This window comes from Sebastes umbrosus, chromosome 18, assembly GCF_015220745.1.
Source record: "Sebastes umbrosus isolate fSebUmb1 chromosome 18, fSebUmb1.pri, whole genome shotgun sequence".
Classification (NCBI taxonomy): Eukaryota; Metazoa; Chordata; class Actinopteri; order Perciformes; family Sebastidae; genus Sebastes; species Sebastes umbrosus.
The window spans coordinates 20,021,522-20,035,812 of record NC_051286.1 but is presented as its reverse complement, the minus strand read 5'-3'; the positions used below and the strand labels follow the sequence as shown (position 1 = coordinate 20,035,812).

The window sequence follows — 14,291 nt, the reverse complement described above, 5'->3', positions numbered from 1 at the left end:
GACCCTGAGGCCCTGTGTCACCATGACAGCCCTTCAGCCTCTTTGTCTCCTACAGTGTTTCCCATGTTCTTTTCCTGTTTTCTTTTCAACCATTCTTTAACATACTTTCTTACTTCCATAATTAAAACCCCCAAAGCAAATGTGGTACATGCTTCTGTTCAGTTGCATTTTTCAATGTAGAGTGATATTTCGAAATGGAATGAGGGCATGACATATGAATGGGAAAATGCAAATGGAAAGGAGCAGACGCAGATCTGAATCTACTATTGCAGTTAAAGCTGAGTCGATGCTTACTTAAGATAAACTGACTTTTACCCGTTAGCTGAATAGAAGTCATTTGAAATTCAGCTGGGCTTGATGCCAGACTGATAAATAGGCTTCATTTTACCTTCACCTATGCTCAGAATTTTATATGTAGAATATCTCAACGGAGCAAAGGCATCGTATAAAAAAAAATCATTATTTATACGTGCTCATCATTTACGTTACATTAACATTTAAAGGGGGACTTCTCTTGACCTGTATTTTAACATGTCCCTGAGTGGTTATTCTGTTTTTATTTTTTTTTTTAGATATGCATATTTCTAAAGACAAAATTTAAATTATTCATTTAGTTTAAGTGATTAGGAACCATTGAATTGGAATTTGTTCAGCAGTCACGGCAGGGGATATACAGCTTTTGTGCTGTGTTAATTACAGCTCAGTGGAATGATTCAGATAAAAGAAAAAAATGGCTGAAATCCCCAGGGAGGGAAGGATGGAGTTGGAAAAAATATAGTTTTCAAGAATAAGCTCTTATTGCTTATGCTTAGAGCAGCAAAACCAACGCAGTGTCAGAATTTAGATTCTGTTACCATGAATACAGTTGCATTGTGCCTTGTTGTTCACAAACCTCAATTTCTTCTCCTTTTTTTGTTTGTATTAAAACATGCCCACTAAAAGAGAAATATGTGGAGCAGATGCTTTAATTTGATTTAATGATAAATGACATTTGTTGGATGTGTGTATCTGATGACGCCTAATAAGCATAGGCAGACTCTCAGATAGTGATGACATTCTCATAGCAAAGCTCTGATGTCCTCAAAAAATGCACGTCACCTGCCTGTTGCTTATCAACAGATTAGTTATGACGGCTGTTCCTCTTTTGTCAGTGCCATTAGTCTGCCTGGTATGGACATGAGACAATAACTGATAATAACTGTATAAAACTGTCTTGACTTGAATAGCTTTTTATTTACTGTTATTAGCATAATAAACAAGCAAGAGACCTTCCTATACTGATACAGCATGCTATTAATTATACATTTATCATAGTGAGAGGGATAATAGTAATTTACCCCATGTGAATTTTGATGATACTTCAGTTAGAAAAGAGTTGCTGACAGAAAACTATTAGAACATGTCTAAAAATACGCAGTATGCATAAATTCATAGAACGTCTGCCAAGAAATAAACAGTTTTGCTTCAACAATATAATCTGCAGACAGAAGGCTTTTTCATATTGGGTACGTACCCGAGTACAATTCCCCCCGCCGCTCAGTTTTCACATTAGTAAAGTTGTTCCGTACGCGTGTACTCTTGCGTCATCGTCCATGTGTTATAGTTTATGTTGAGATCAGCTGTTCTAGTGGTGGTGCACCGTAAAACACTTCATTCCAACTTGACAGAAACAAAAAATAAACTAACCACGACCGTCGTTGTTAGTCTTTCCAACAATCACCAACTCTGGTTTGGTCTAAATAAACCCTCATTTCACTGAGTTTAATGTGAAAATATGCCGGCTCTACACTGTTTTACCGCTGTTGACTCTCTGTCTCTGCCAGCTGATCGGCTCTTGTACGTTCCTCGGAGGCAAGCCATTAAATTAGCTAAATAAAACAACAAACATCGCCCAATCCCAATGCCTACTATTGTTTATATTTTAAGCAACCTCTCGCCTGCCTTCCTGCTTTATCACCCATGGCCATGCAGTTCAGAGGAGGAGATCAGTGCATGCTGAGATCAGTGCATCTTTATATGCATCGCATATACAGATTTCGGAGGCCTGCCCTTACAAAACTACTTGCTGATTGCTAACGTTACTTGTGTTAAATAGCAGTCCACTTCACGTACAGTTGGCTTTCACACCTGATGCGAACCGCACCAAGTACACATGAACTACACTACACTACTCAAACGAACTGGACATTGGGGTCAAGTGTACTTGGATCCAGGATGTGAAAGCCTCCTTATTCTAACTTGATGAATGAGAAGAATCTCAGGTCTTTAAAACTACTGCACACGTTTAGAAAAGAAAGCCTCCCGGTCCGTCTGTGTGAAATCATAACGCGGCGAGTGAGTCTGTTTGTTTTAAGATTGTGACACAACTCCTAACCCCAAGCTCCTCCCCATCAGTCGCAGGTGATGAGAGCAGGGCGGATCAATACTTCATTAATGTTACAAGATTGAGGCCCCAACTCCAGTCGATTCCAATGAACCAAGACGGCAAAAAAGGAGTTGGATGCCGGGTTGCGCCTGGGACCATGCACACAGTGTATGCGAGTAACTGAGTATGCATGCTATTCTTATATACTGTAATGTGTGCATGAGTGCACACAAAGCCTATCGGTTGCAGAGGCTTGGGGGGGTAGCAGATCAGCAATTATTCCATAAGTGTTTAATTAGTTTGAGACCAGGGCCTCCTCAGCATTTTATCTACTGTACATCACAGAGCTTGATGGGGCGGTAATTGCTTCTTTGTTGCATGCAGTACACCTGCATGGATGTTATGATTCTCCAGTCATTTATTGAGGTTATTACTTTAATTTTTCAAGTTGCACTGCAACAATCTATTCATTCTTTTCAGCTGTGTATCCCAATCTTTTTTTCTGGGGATCCACTTTTTAAAAATCATGAGAAGAGCGAATTTGTGCGTTAATGAACGTTCCTGAATATTTTTTACTGCCGTTTCCACGTCAACTTATATTATCATGAATATGTAAACCAGCTATTTTGAAGAGATACATGTTTGATAAATCACAACTTTGTTTTATGCATGTTATTGAAAACATAAAAGCATGTTAAATACTTAAATAAGACCAAATAAATGCATTTAGGCGTTAACAGGCTACTTCATTATTTTCATTTCCTCTCATCAGTTTAACAATATACGTATAGGCCGAGTTACCAAGTCTCGTTTTATTCCTCATCAGTTTAACAATATTCGTATAGGCTGAGTTAACAGGCTCTCGTTTTTTTTCCTCTCATCAGTAAAATGTCCGCCAGCCCTTCATATTAGATTCAATGTTATAAGTAGGCTACATTTATTAGAACAAGATGAACATTCAGGCTCTTTCATGTGGGTCAAAGGTATACTGCAGATATAAATCTTAAAAGACTATGGAAGAAATTGTGCCAATTAATTTGCCGACCCTAATAAAATCTTTGGAAATGACTTGCTTTACAGAACCATTTCTTAGTAATTTAATGATTATTAAGAATCATTAAATTATTACCATGCTTTGCAGCATGGTGTTCATTGATTTTTTTCCTTTAACAACAATATTTTAACACATACAATTGCATGTAATTAATTGAACTGCTAAACAGCTATGATACAATCCTATATTTAAAATTAGTGTCAATTATAGTTGTAATCCACCTTTACCCTCCAACCAACTTTAAACTTGAATCCCTTTGCATTCATATATTGCCAGAATAACTCTCATATCTCACATGCTGCCCCTTGTCCCATTTTTTTCTCGCTCCAATTTGAAAGTCTAATATTTTTCAATTTGGAGTCGTGTTGTAAGTCTTCCTTCACTTTGAGTCTAAGCTGAGATGTGTAGCCCACATCCTGTGACTGATGGGAATCTCAAATCAATTGGACTCTGCTACTACGAATACGCACACAAAGCCCATATGGTTATAACACACGTGTACACACACAAAAAATGCCCATTTGTATATTCACATATTTTCTCTGGCACTTGTTGTAATATATTTCCTAGCATGAGTGTACCCCTAGTGTTGGCCCAGTGTTTTAAATGTGAATTCAAAGAGGAGAATTGGAGAGCCAGCGTTTTCTGGAGGCAAATAAAATGTTGTTCATTGCCATGGAAACACACTTAGGAGGTAAGTAGGTTAGTAAACAACAGAGCATCTATCCAGGTTAGGAGAGGGCTGTGTCTGTGTGAATTTGGACTGATTTGGGCTGACTAGCTGACTCTTCAGACCAGCACTGAAAAATGATGATACATGTCCATGAAATACTCGTAGTTTAGACCGGACCTCAGATTTATTTGTGAAATGTGAGGAAAAAAGTATCACGGTATAGTTTGTGACACTCACTAGCAAAATAATTATTGGTGGTTAGACTCCAAATATCTCTTAAATTTAATAATATGACAAATTTGGCTTTAAATTCTGTACAGGATATGACATCCTCTGTCCTTTACAATGCAGTTAGTTAGTTAGGTATAATTGACAGGGAATGTAGCGACATTGCGGTAATGTGGCATGCGTTGTAACCATATGGCCACCAAGGTGCTCCAGCAGTGGTCTGTTTAAAGCTAATGACCTAATAACATGGCCTAGACTGCTAAGGTTGATGTTTCAATCTTGAATATCAATGAGGCATTCAGTCAGATGGGTATGATCTGCAGTTACATTTTGAACTTGAGAAGTGCTCACCATTTTGATGGCACCTAATAACTGTGTCATGATTTTAGCTTTCACACTCTAGTTATTGTAGCAGTGGCATTAATTGTTCCTCCCATCATTGAAAGTGATAATCCATATCTGGAACATTTATTAGGATCATCATTTTAGAAATACAACTCTAGCTTTGCAGCAAATTTAAAGGCTTTATTAATTCTTTTTTTACAATGTGTTTTTATGTTTAGGCCCACAGTACACAACTGCAGCATTGCCGCCTCAGCCAAATGCCCATTTTAAAATGTGGGCCGCCACTGAGGAAATGGAGTCTGGACTGAGATCAGATTTACAATTTGTAAATGGACAGCGTGTTTGCCAATAGATATGGGAGCGGGTCACAATGAGATGATTACATTTCAGTTAAGTGTACAGTGCGTCTGCATGGGGATATGGGGAAGTTTGATGCCTTCCTTTTAGATTATATTCTTACTGTACGCTCTCGGCCTGTTCTACATTTTGGGAAAAAACGTTTAGGACCAGTTGCCTGGCAACCAGCGGAGACTCCAGGAAGTTACTGGTCCCGACCAAGAAATAGTCTTGCAGACAAATAACATATATTGCCAAGAAGTGAAAGTCAATTGTTCGTTCCATTGCAACATCAGCGCCCAGCAGCAAAGATACGCTTTTGCCATTTTGGACTGAAGGTGACTACCGGACGCTAGTAAAACGTCCGCATAAAAGTGCCGTACAAAAGTACAACTAAAATCATTACTATTCTATTATCATATTCTACTATAATAGCCTGTGTTGAACAATAAAATATCATAAATGTAATAAGCGTTTTCAGTCCAAATTGGCTGCAGCAGCTGTTGTCAAAAAGAAATCCACCGGCATTTCGTCTCTTTGCTGCAGATACCCCCCCATAAAAGGGCGATTTGTTGTATTCACACTACGGATTAAACAAATGGGATGCTTAATTAGTTATCTTTAGAGGTGCTCATGGTGTGGATTTTGTTACCAAACTAGCTGTTTCCCCCTGCTTTCAGTCTTTGTGCTAAGCTAAACTAACCAGCAGCTGGCTGTAGCTTCTTATTTACCGTACAGTCAAGAGAGTGGTATCGATCTTCTCATCTAACTCTCAGTCCAATGTGTTTTTACGTAATGTAGACAAGATTAAGAATTTAAACAGTAGCAGATTGGAGTGATTGCCTACATGTGTTTAACTAGCTTTGGTGTGCACAGTAAGTGTGAGTTAGCACTGATGATAGTGTGGCATTGAGCCCACAGACCCATCATACCAATCTATCTGAGATGGATACACTTGCCTTTATGGGCTTGTGTGTCTTCTTGGGAGCATATTAAAGTAATAAATAGCCTACACCATAATGTTATGGGCATTGGGTGCTTCAAAGTTTCCTTGAATGGCCCTGCTATAAACTGCACATAGATATGTATCTGGATTATACTGACAAGGCTCTGGGGCTTACTGGCTCGACTGTGCCTTAGAGACAGTGGATCTGTCTGGCTGTGTATACCTGTGGAAGGGAAAAGGTCTAACATTTAACACGGTATAAAAGTCATATAAAATCTGTTTTGGATTATAGCTTTACTCTACAGATTCTACACGACATTACCCTCCTTTGTCCTCTCTTCAACACTGCGTGTGACTTTCTTACTATTAGGAATACTAGGAATTTATTATTAAACAAAGAAATCAGTGAACCAGAGGCACTGATTCACAATTCCACCCAAAGGCATTGGCAGAATATGCCGCTGAATTGTCCATCAGTGTCACTGGACTGATTTATTTATTTAATACTTGCTGGTACGGCAGTTTGGGTACTCATCCCCTGGGGCTTTTTGCTCTCAAAAGCTGTATTTGTCAGTGTGTGCATACATGTGCGTACACACCGAACACACACACACTTTTCTGAAAGCATGTGTGATGTCAGCTTTAAATGCTTCTACCACTTCTTGAATCTTGCATGGCAATCTTGCTTGGCACTTTTAATTATTACAAAGTGCTCTGGTCCTCTTTTCCCTTCCTCCGTCTCTCCCCCATCAGCATATCTCCCGTCTGTGGTTGACTGTTCATGCTGTTTCATGCATTATTTAAGAGCTGACTATGACGCGTCATTTGCTGCCATTCTGTCTCACCTTTTCTCCCCTTAGGAGCACGCTTCATAGCTCCGATGGTGATAGCTGACCCCATCTAGACCTCTTTCACTGGGTTGTGCATTGTTTGTTTTGGTTTTTGTATGTGTAAGAACAGACTGGAAAGTGTGGATACAGAGAGGGTTAAAAGGGAAATGAGGAGTCAGCAGAAAATTAGCCACTATGTAAGGCTGGGCGGAATGGAGAAAATCAAATGTCACAATATTTTTGAGCAAGTACCTCTATTGGTATTGCGACGAAATTGTAGGATTGACCAGCGAGTGCTCAAGGGATGACGTATTTTCGTAGGCCAACCAGGAAGTTAGCATTGCCCTGGGTCTCCTCGACAAAAAGCCAATGGGATTTTTATATTGGGTTTTGGATAATTGCAGAAAATAAGCTCTGTGGCAAACATTGTTCAGCAAGATAATCTTCACAAATGAACACCACTTTTAAGATTTTTGAAGTGTGAATGCAATCGGCAGATGTAAAAAGCTAACGTTCGGCTATAAACGAACTACACCATGGTCGCATGAGCGCGAGTATAAACATCAAGGCTGTAATGGCGAACGAGTCAGCGTGGTGACGTTTAGTAGTTTCATTTAGCAACTTGTAAGCAACTGCCTTTTTTTAAGACACATAAAGGCTTCAAAATTCATGTGTGGGGTATTTATTGATGTATCTTATGTTGTAGAACAAAACATTAAGATCTCTTAAGTTTGTGTTAACCGACCTGATTTCAACACATTGACTTCCAGACAAGGGAACCGGAAGTGCAAAAATGCTAACTCATATCTGGTTTTAGGACTCATTCCTCTAGCACTCTATTTAGACAATGAGATTTTTGATAAATAATCATCAGTAATGTTGCTATAATGTAAAGTGGGTAAAGGCAAATAATAGTACAACTAGAACAGTCTGGTAAGTTCAGAAAATTACATATCCATATCCAAAATCTAAGACGTCATCTAGTCTCATTTCACAATATCGATATAATATTGATATATTGCCCAGCCCTACCTCTATGCTCCTTTTTTATGATGTTCTTTTCAGGATAACCATGTTGGAAGCTTGCCTTTACTTGTCTGAGTTTGATAAAAGACATAATATAAATGTAAAAGTTGGAGCAGAAAAGCAATATTTTCTCTACTGAAATTGAAAAGACCCAAGCAATGACACTGCAAAGTGACCGTTCTGAATTGAATATAAATTCTGAAGGTTGAATAAAAAATTCTGACTAGATGAGAAAAAGACATGTTCACACTCACTAAGATGCATTATTGATGGCGTGCCAGCATTCAGAAATATCCAAGACGCCTGGCAGGTTTTTCTTCGTCTTTGTTCTTGCTCTCTCTCCCCATCTCGGGTCCCCCAGTTACAGCAGAGCAACTATCCCATGTGCCAGTCACGCCTGAAGAAGAATGGCGCTCTCTGTGCACTTATAGCTTACCCCACGGCTGTCTCCTCCTTCCAGATCAAATCATAAGGAACCAAAAAATAAAGCGGCATCCCACCTTAAAATTCACTCTGCCAGCAGCCCTTGCAACCACTTGAGAGAGCCTCTATGACAAACTGGGCACGATGGCCAGTGGACAGGCCGCCGATCGCTGTCCTAAATACCAGTCTGTGTAGATATTTTTGAAATATTTGTGGTTGTCCTCTTCTGTGATTCGCGGTTATTGTCTTGTGCGTGCAGAATGCTCGTAGCACTGTTTTTGAAAGGTCTCCATTAGTCCCATAGCGTGATAACGTATGTAGCCCGAGCAACGCTTGAACACTCTGTGTATTATAAAAATGAGAGTGCAGTGAAATATTCTATGCAGCACTTCAGCACATTCAGTAAGTACTCTTTTAAATTGTCCTTGAAAGTGCGCGTGATAAGATATAGTACCCAAACGTAGCCACTTCATAAACACATGCAAATTGCTGTTTGTTACAATAATTGTTCAGCATTAGTTGGCACCAAGTGTACTCCTTTTCCCCTCTGGGTTGTCTGGTGAGCTGGTTACAGCTGACAGGAAATGCGTGGCTGGTCATTAAGAGGGTCACCAGAGAGCACAGTTACTAAAAAGGAGGGTCCATCAGCAAGTACTGGTCGACAAATTATCCCATTTTTTTTGTTGTGTTTTTGTAGGAGACGAAATATAACTTTCAGTTGGTGTGACTGTTTCCCTCGCTGTTCCATTTCTATTGTGAACACATAATGTTTCATTTTTCTACCTCCCTCTGATGTATGCACAGTGTGCATAATCACATCTTTAGAGTGGAAAGATAAGCCCTGGTTAAAAGCACTGGGGGTGGAGAGGAGATTTGACAGACAACAAGCAGCCACATCATGATATCTTGTCAGAGATTGCCTATTCATATCTTTGTGGGGGGAATGTATTGCAGATTATACAATGGAGACCTTCTCCAATATTAAGGCAAACACTTTCCTCAAAGCATTATATAAGGAGTATATGTATACTGTACCATATGATTTCTATTGAATAACATAATGCAGTCCTGTCCAATTAGCTCTTTGAGAACCAGGCTGACACATTATTGATTCTGCATAAGATTCCGCTTTTGCAGATTTGGCTCATTCCAGTGGCCCTCGACAGAATTATAATGGCTAGGACTTTATGGATTTTAATGAGTCCATTGTGATCTAGTGTCCATCCATATTCACATCGGAGCTCATACACGCACACACATGTGGGACCCTTTTAAGTCATCCCTTTCTTCCCTTTTTGAGATCATTGTTTTATGAAGGGATTACTGTTTTTATCCTGCCGGTGCTCTGAATTATGCTGTGTGATGTGACTCAACAGATGATTTTAAACTGTAAAGGCCTTTTGGTGTCAGTAACCCAAAGGGTTTCTTTGGGCTTAGGGTGTGCTCACTGGCAAGTCATTGTAACGCCACTCATTGTCAGGTTCAAACGCTTGTGTCTCTAGGAAACTGTCTTGTGGTGGTCCCTATGTGTTTGCTCTCTCATACTCTTTTTCTATGTCTGCTCTTCTCTCTGACTTTGATGCCACGGTATCTGTATCTCTGTGTCTGCTTGGGAAAAGCAGTAAATGAAGGCAAATGCCTTGAAGTTCCACTGCATTTAGCATCCTTGCTTGCTTGCTGTGACATTTTTACTGCACTCTGAGAGAGCAGGCTTCTGTTATCCCCTTCCTCTTAAAACCCCAAGCACCATCTGTTGTCATTAGTGTCCAACATCCATGATGTAGCAGGGCTGCTGTCTCTGCCTTCCTCTCTCTGGCAATCTTTGTCACCCACTGCCTGATACTCTTTGTTGAAGGCCAAATGTCCAGAAAGGTTACGCTATGATACTATGTGTGGAAATAGATTTTTTTTCCTAATCTACAGCGTTTAACATTAGAAAGTTGTGTGTGTTTTTTTTGCTGGACCGCAGCAAAGTGGGGGCCAGCCCTATAAACGCGAAAGTCTGTCACTAAGTGACTGATGAAGTTACACCATTTGTACATTACACCATTGGGGTTGCTGTGGCTCAGGAAGTAGAGTAGGTTGTCCAGGAAGCACAGGAATATTGGCGGTTTGATCTCCGGCTCCTCCAGTCCACATGTTGGAGTGTCCTTGGGCTGGACCTAAAATTTCTCCCGAAGTCTGTGCCATCAGCGTGTGAATGAGTATTTAGATTAGATCCTGATGGGCAATTTGACACCTTGCATGGCAGCCATGTCTCATTGTCTCATCCTCTTTTATCCTTTGTCTCTTATCCTCTGAGACCTAGAACCTAACAGCCTCTTGCCCCAGGAGAAATGTTTTGACTGATATGTCCAATCATGTACTTAAAAGAGTGTTACTGGCCATTTGCCATGATGTGGATCTACTTTTTATCCCCTGTTAAGAGGGTGGTAATTGCAGTGGTGGTGTGGTAGGTGTGGTTGATGGCTGTGTATTGACTTTTTAAGGTTAAGAATGATTTGAATGTGGTTAATAGCAAACACCTGCCCTTAACAATCATTTTTGTAGTTTCTCTTAGTTACTCTGAAACTTTGTGAATGTGTTAGTTCTTGTTTGAATTGAGGTGCTCTTCCTCATTTCTCTCCCTCTGTCCTCTCTCCATCATAGATCATGTAAAGCGGAAGATTCGCCGGCGGCCTTCTTGGGGGCGGGGCATCATCCGTAAGAAGAGGATCTACAGGAAGGAAACAGAAGAGGAGGAGGGGGAGCCCGAGGCAGAGGCGGAAGTCGCCGGGCCCAGTGACTCGTGTCTGACGCAGGATGAGGAATCGTCGTGTGATACCATGGGTCCCCAGCCCAACGGCCACCATGCCCATCTCCCCTCCACAGAAGAGGAGAGCTCCAACGAGCCCCCTGTCGCAGCTCCTGCTGAACCTCCGGATGCCAGTGAAGCCCAAGGAGAGCCAACACCTAAGGAAGAAGAGCCCACAGCCAAAGAGGCAGATCCTGAGAACACAGAGAAACACACTGAGCTGCATTGCCTTGGTGGCAGTTCTCAGCCCAAGGCACACAGGGATAGCCAGGCCAAGCAGGCTGACTTCCAGCCTTTGATTAAATTGTCAGAGTCTTCAAATGCTGAGGTCCAGCCTAAGCACACAGAGGGTCTCCTGGTTTCACAAGCGGACTGTGTGAATGGGAACGAGTCAATGGACAGCCTTGACTCGCAGAGCCTCAAGAGGAGCAGTGAGGCTGAGAAAAGGACTCCTCAGAGCACGGCGGAGGGCTCTAACGAACCAGAACAGGAAGAGCACAAAGACAAAAATGAGAGCCATCCAACTCAGGAGCACCCTCACCGGGATGGGAGTGCAGTAACGGAAAACGTTGAGGAAGATCAAGATACAGAAGGTATACAGCTAGACCTAGAGTTTACTGTGATCCATAGAGCTTTTTCCCTCCATCTCAAGTATGTGTTTGTATGTTTTAATGCCTTTAGCATTCCTTCAAAATGCAAATATAGAGTACAAAACATTTTAACCTACTTTGCTTGGTGCTGGATGCGTGCTGTATTTCAAGTAATGTTTGGCTGTTAGTGGGTTTTGGGTCACTGGTGAAATTTCAGAGCCCATCTGTCACATTTGCAAATATTTGGACAAGCTATTAATCAGCTAGGATTTATTTTTTTTTTATAAAAGTTGATCCTCTGAGTTTTGAACTGCGTCTGAAGGGAGTTAAGTGAGAAGAGAAAAGTACAAGTTCTCAGATACTTGTTTTGGTCTGTTCATTTTACTTGCTAATCAGATGATCTTCACAGTAGATTTGCAATTAAGCAAGTTAACAAAATCTGTTAATTTTCACACATCCAGTCAGTGCTTTGCCCACCACTTAATTACGACGATAAATTACTTTTTTGATCATCAACCAGCTCCTCTGATTTGCACTCGGGTTAGCTTGTAGAATAGAGAGAAGACATGAATAATGCAACGTATGTCATACAGAATATAAAAATGCTATCCCCTGGCTTAGCAGATAGTATATTTTAATGGAGAAACTCCAGGGGCTTGAAATCATATGTACCTTTGTAGAAACTTGTCACCTTCTGATAGGTGTCCTGATATATTTTTTTGTCTGTAAAATATTCACAATGATGGCTGACTTCGCCATATATAATTTTTCCTTAGCCATGAGCCATTATGCCCTTTCTATTGTTGTCTAGTATTTCAGTCAGAGATAAGCCAATGCGTTTATGCGTTTGATTCCGGGCCTGTGGCTTGGATTGCGACGAGTCGAGGCCAGCTGGAAAACTGAGGTAATGGCGCTCCTAGAATATGGAGGAGCCATCAGAGGATGGCACGATCAGCCAACAGAACACAAACAAAACTGTGGCTCCTCAAACAACAGACAACTCAGCTACTCCGCCCCCACTCTCATTACAAGCTCAGCCAGGCCTTTTGTTTCCATCAAAGCGTTTCTTCAGCACGGTTATAAATGGACAGGAAAGAGGCCAGATGTGAAATATTGTGCCCTCAGTAGCGGCAAGTAGCTTAGAATAGATTTTCTTCATGTATTGCATTCATCTTGTAGCCATGGCAGTTGGAATTCATTTCCTTTGAAATCCAGTTTGTGCTATTCAGAGGTCTCAAACTTAGATCACCCATTCATTGTAGGTTGTTTTTGATTGCTACCACACCGTATTAATTCTTTATAACCCTCATTGTTAACCCTGCTTCCATCAATAATCCATTTGTCTTTTCATAGGCGGTTCCATAGCCAAGACATGCAAGATGAGCCCGTCAGAGCAGCTGAAGGGATCTGCTGAAAAGAGAGAGGAAGAGCCACAACCAGTCCCTCCCCATCCTCCCGTAGTGGTTGACCACCAGCGACTTTTGGTAAATATTCCTAATAAAACCCTTATTTTGCCCATTATTGGTGTATCGGCACATGCAATTCTCTGTCTGAAGGCTGCAGTGGTTTTGGGGTCATGGTTCAGCATGTTTTCAATACAGTACGGAAATTAAAGAAAGTACAGGTGTAGATAAAAAAGTTACTGAAGGCTGATTTTTATGTGGCTGCTTCAGTGTCAGGGTCCTGGTATTGTGCATGCTGGTTCATTTTCACTTTCATGGCTTACTGGGACACTTGAATAGAATGGAGCCATAATTCATTTTATTTGTAACATCTGTGCTTTTCTTACTAGGACAATAATTAAGTATCCAATTTGTACAGTGTGCCCGCAAAGTTATAAAAAGGTCATCTATAAAAAATAATATACTAGAAAAGCAGCATTTCAATGTGGAGGTGCTTTAAAGGCTCTTTTTTTCCCAAATAAAGTTGCTAGCAGCACTAGCTCCAAAAGTCCCTTAATCTAGCAAAAAAATGTGTCAAATTGGCAACACTGACAGTCCGTCGCTTCAGGCCTTCCCTCAAAGCCACTCCCCCACTATTATCATTATGACTATAAACATATGATGAACGTGAATGGCGAACATGGCTATTGTTAGTACTCATAGCTGTCAAGCTATGACAGGTAGGTTTATTACAGTTCCTGCAACAGATATCAGATTTTTTTTCTTTTTTTGTCAGAGCATTTGATTCATTGATTACTGTCGAGATGTAATGAGAATTTCAACTAATATAACAAAAAATGTTTCTCTACCAACCCTACCTTTAAACCCTCTTTCTAATGTCACTACCTAGCATTGATTTAGTGGAATGTGGTGCATATCGGTACATCTTTTCAAGTTTATTTGAATACAAAATCATTATTGATTATTTATTTATTCAATATAACCCTTTATCTTGTGACAGGACTGTGTGATAGATGGCAATTTTTTATATAAATTCCCTCTAATATGGAGTTTGTTTTAGACCTAGCGAGGTTTAATCTGTCAGTTGTCCCTTCATTGTGTTATGGCAGCATTTGTTGACATGGAAATCTACATCAAAGCTTGAAGACATTGGCCGCAGGGGACCGCATTCACTGATTGGTTAGAAAACCCCTCATAGCCACTCTAGTGCCACCAAGATTTCAGCTTTTTTTTAAAACCCCAGCGCGTGTCCCATCACCATCTTGCTTGATTCTACAC

General features: G+C 40.6%; 1 protein-coding gene across 2 annotated transcripts in view; it reads left to right on the top strand.

Moving 5' to 3' along the window:
- The window catches only part of atad2b (ATPase family AAA domain containing 2B), a 92,969-nt gene that overhangs the window by 52,971 nt on the left and 25,707 nt on the right, over positions 1-14,291 (top strand). For both annotated transcript variants that reach the window (XM_037750802.1, XM_037750801.1), the window contains exons 25-26: positions 10,876-11,613; positions 12,964-13,094. In XM_037750802.1, coding sequence (XP_037606730.1) covers positions 10,876-11,613; positions 12,964-13,094 — 869 coding nt within the window. The remainder of the gene's footprint in view (positions 1-10,875; positions 11,614-12,963; positions 13,095-14,291) is intronic.